Source organism: Orycteropus afer, unplaced genomic scaffold (genome assembly GCF_000298275.1).
Source record: "Orycteropus afer afer isolate SDZICR_OR568_19922 unplaced genomic scaffold, OryAfe1.0 scaffold00134, whole genome shotgun sequence".
NCBI lineage: Eukaryota > Metazoa > Chordata > Mammalia > Tubulidentata > Orycteropodidae > Orycteropus > Orycteropus afer.
The window spans coordinates 4,510,391-4,513,957 of NW_006921721.1; the positions used below are offsets into that span (position 1 = coordinate 4,510,391).

At 37.2% G+C, this 3,567-nt stretch overlaps 1 protein-coding gene across 1 annotated transcript in view; it reads left to right on the forward strand.

The window, feature by feature from the left end:
* The window catches only part of WDFY2 (WD repeat and FYVE domain containing 2), a 354,163-nt gene that overhangs the window by 229,434 nt on the left and 121,162 nt on the right, over positions 1-3,567 (forward strand). Inside the window, exon 4 of the mRNA XM_007945228.2 lies at positions 2,486-2,540. Coding sequence (XP_007943419.1) covers positions 2,486-2,540 — 55 coding nt within the window. The remainder of the gene's footprint in view (positions 1-2,485; positions 2,541-3,567) is intronic.

Below are 3,567 nucleotides of genomic sequence, written 5' to 3' on the forward strand. Positions count from 1 at the left end.
TTTAAACCTACAAAATGGTGGCACCCTCCGGATCGGCAAAAGTCACAGCTCAGCCCACCTTTCTCTTCACCTTCTCCGTTTGTTCCCCAGCCACCGTGTACAGTCCTCCATGCAGTCCCTGGCTAGCAGGGTGATTTTTGGTTTAATTCTTAGGTCCTACCACCACTCGGGAATATCCAAGCCCTGTTGTCTGTGCCATCAAGGTTGCTCAGGCTGCTGCCAGACTGCAGGTCCGTGTGTCTCCTTTTTTGGTATTTTCACGCAAATTCTTCTGCTAGTTGGGGTTTAGTCCACTTTTGTATCATTCTGTTCAAGGCTCAGGGGTCCAAGATTATCCTCTGTGTCTGTGTTAATTGGTTTCCTTTCTCTTTGTTGAAGAGCATCTGTGCAGTCCTTCTGCCTAGTCTGCCATCTTGCTGGAACTCTAAATTTTTTAATATATGTGCTTGTGATACTATTTCTCAAAGGTGATAACTATTATAAACTTTTCTTCAGTTTATAATAATTACCTTTGAGATATATCACAAGGGACTTTTTAGTGTTTATTCTTGTTACATTTCTTAGAATAGCGTTCTGTTTCTATGACCAAAAGTAAGTAAATAAATAAATGTTGATAAAATCTCCCAAATTTTCTCCATGATTGTGTTTTTATATCATAGGAAAAACAGATGAATAAAAAATTAAGTTTACCAGTATGATGAACTGATCATTCTATTTCTGTGTATATTTTAAATACTAAATGCAGATCTGCATCAAATTGTTTTGTTTTATGCCCTTCCTTGTTCCAGAAGGGATTGAGGTACCTTTTATCTGAGGTAGAGAACCATTTCCGTATGTTCAAAATAGCCTGAACTGTATGAACTCGGTTAAATCTTGTCCACCTAACAACTACTGCCTTTGACCCATGTATTGTGTGTGTTAAGGTATTAGGGCCCTCTAAAGTACAGGGCTCAGAGTTGCACTCCTTCCTCCTTCCTGAGATTAAAGGTAATAGTGAATTGTTACTCAGATACATGTATGGTTTTCCTACTCATACTCTAAGCTCCTTACGTGAAAGCTACTTTATTTCAAAAAATTGTTTGCTCTGTTCAAATGTGAGTTAGACCTCTAGAAATGAGGAGATACAGTGCCACTCCTTGAAGAAATAATGATGTGAATTGTAAAAATTAACAATTTGTATAATGTTATTCCTGAAAAAAGTCATAGTAAACAAAATTGATTTGTAGATAAGCTTCTTAAATGGGAGTAGGGTAGAAAAGTGAATAACCAAGGGAACTTTGTTGACTTACATATTCTTCCACTTGGCTTTGTTCTTTGTGACATTTATCACAAAAAAAAATCATGAAATAATTTTTTCCCCCAAGTAATACACAAGCCTCAGTAAACACTCAGATAATAGGCATGGAGATACTCTCTCCCCACCCCTTTTTTTAAGTCATCAAAGAAAACTGTTTTGAAAGGTTTCTCCTTTTGTCTTTAAGCTCAGGTGAAGGCATTGATATGCTATACTTTGCAGCTTTCCTTATGTTTAACAACTTACTCTTTAAGAATATATGAATATTTTGCATTTGTAAAAAGCTAAATAACTCCAAACCTGCTTAGGGCTAATAAACACATGTGTGGCTTCTACATATGGGTCTCTATAGACATGGATGCTTAGGTGAAACACACCCATGCATACACACTCTCACCTTTTGTGCATCTTCACAAAGAGGGGTATAGAAAATGTGCTATGTAGAGACTGATTTTTTTGCATAAATTTCACATCCAAACTAATTTGATCAGATTGGGATGTGCTTTTCACATATTTGGTCAATATTTGTTGATTTCCTACTGTGCCAGGTGCCCTAGGAATACAGGGATCAGTAAGAGGCAGCCTTGAGAGGCTTGTACTAAGGGGAGATAAATTGATATTAGAAACAGAATCTTGAAAATATCTGCCTTATTTATCTCATAGAGAATTGCCTCCATTTGCTTACTGGCCAGGGCCTTGCCTGTGTTAGAGAACATATTTTGCTGTGAGATCATTGAGAGATGAGTATTTTAAATCCTGATTATCAGAATTGACCAGTATCAAGACTCTGAGCTTGATCCAGTTCTCTTCTCATTGTATACACATATATACACACATAAAACCCAGTGTTGTAAGAGGTAAAAGGTAAAAATTAGGTAATTGCATTGGATCGTATTTATGATTGCTACGAAGGCTGGCAGTTCAAATCCACCAGCTACTCCTCGGAAGGAAGATGGGGCAATCTACTTCCGTAGTGATACCACCTCGGAAACCCAAGGAGGGGTCGCTATGAGTTGGGTCCAACTCGACGGCACATAATAACAACAACAACTTGTAAAGTATAAAAATACTGACTTGATTAGCAAAATATTAATACTAGATATAATTCTATGATAATGTTGGCTTTTGCTGAAATATAGTTATTAGCTTAAAGATTTTCTTTTTGCTTAATATTTTTCTTTTCTTTTGCAGGAATTTGTTTTGTCAGAAGATTATAATAAGATGACTCCTGTGAAAAACTATCAAGGTAAGGAATGAGACCAGTGTTTTTACTGACCTAGATTTAAAAATATTTCTTGATGGCTTCCACAGGTCCAAGACAGTACTTACTTTAGAAGAATAGGAGGAACAAAAAAAAAAGGGTTATTGCTCAACCCTTTGAGGTGATTATCATCCCTAGCTTTTTAATTAAGAAGCAGAAGCCCCCCAAAAGATTTGGTGAGTTATTATGGCCCTACAGCATTAAAGTGCAGTTCCAGAAACAGGTCGGTATATCTGCAAAGCCAACAGCCTTTGTTTTCTTACCACATCACACTGTCTTGAAACAGCTCAACAGGCATGGATCATGGTCCCAGTGTTAGGAGTATGCTGCTTCACATGTGGCTCATTTCATACTCAGTTAAATGTTTTCGAATGCTGAGAGTATTCATACTGTCCATGAGAAAGAATTATGTTTTTATTCTGTATTCAACATAGGTAGTTAACGTAGGATATTTTCATAGAATATAATTCACGAGCACATTTTGGAAAGAATTTCTTTACCTGGCCCAATGGTATCATAAAATCAGTACATAAAAGTGGCCCTGGTTTGAACACTCAGAGGTCATTTTATCTAGATCACTGAGCGATTATCCAGTCTTTCCTTCATCTAAAGACATAGCAACCCATTCCTATTTTTGGAAATTTAAAACATTGAGAATTGTTTCCTTATTTTCAGATTTTAAGCCAAAACTAATTTTCCCATAGCTTTATGTCTCCCCCCCATTTGTCACTCATCAAATATTGAGTATCTACTTTATTCTAGTAGCTGAGGGTTAGAATGGTGAACAAGACATGTATTGTTTCTACCTGTAAGGTGTTTATAGTCTTGTACGGGATACACATAGATAAACAGACTGTTAAAATATTATGTGATAAGTGCTCTGGTTAGTATAGTGCCTAAGGCACTTGACTGCTAACCAGTAGGCTCGCGGTTCAAACCCACCAGCCACTCCTCGGAAGGAAGGTTGGGCAATCCTACTTCCGTAGTGATACTGCCTCAGAAACCCAAGGAG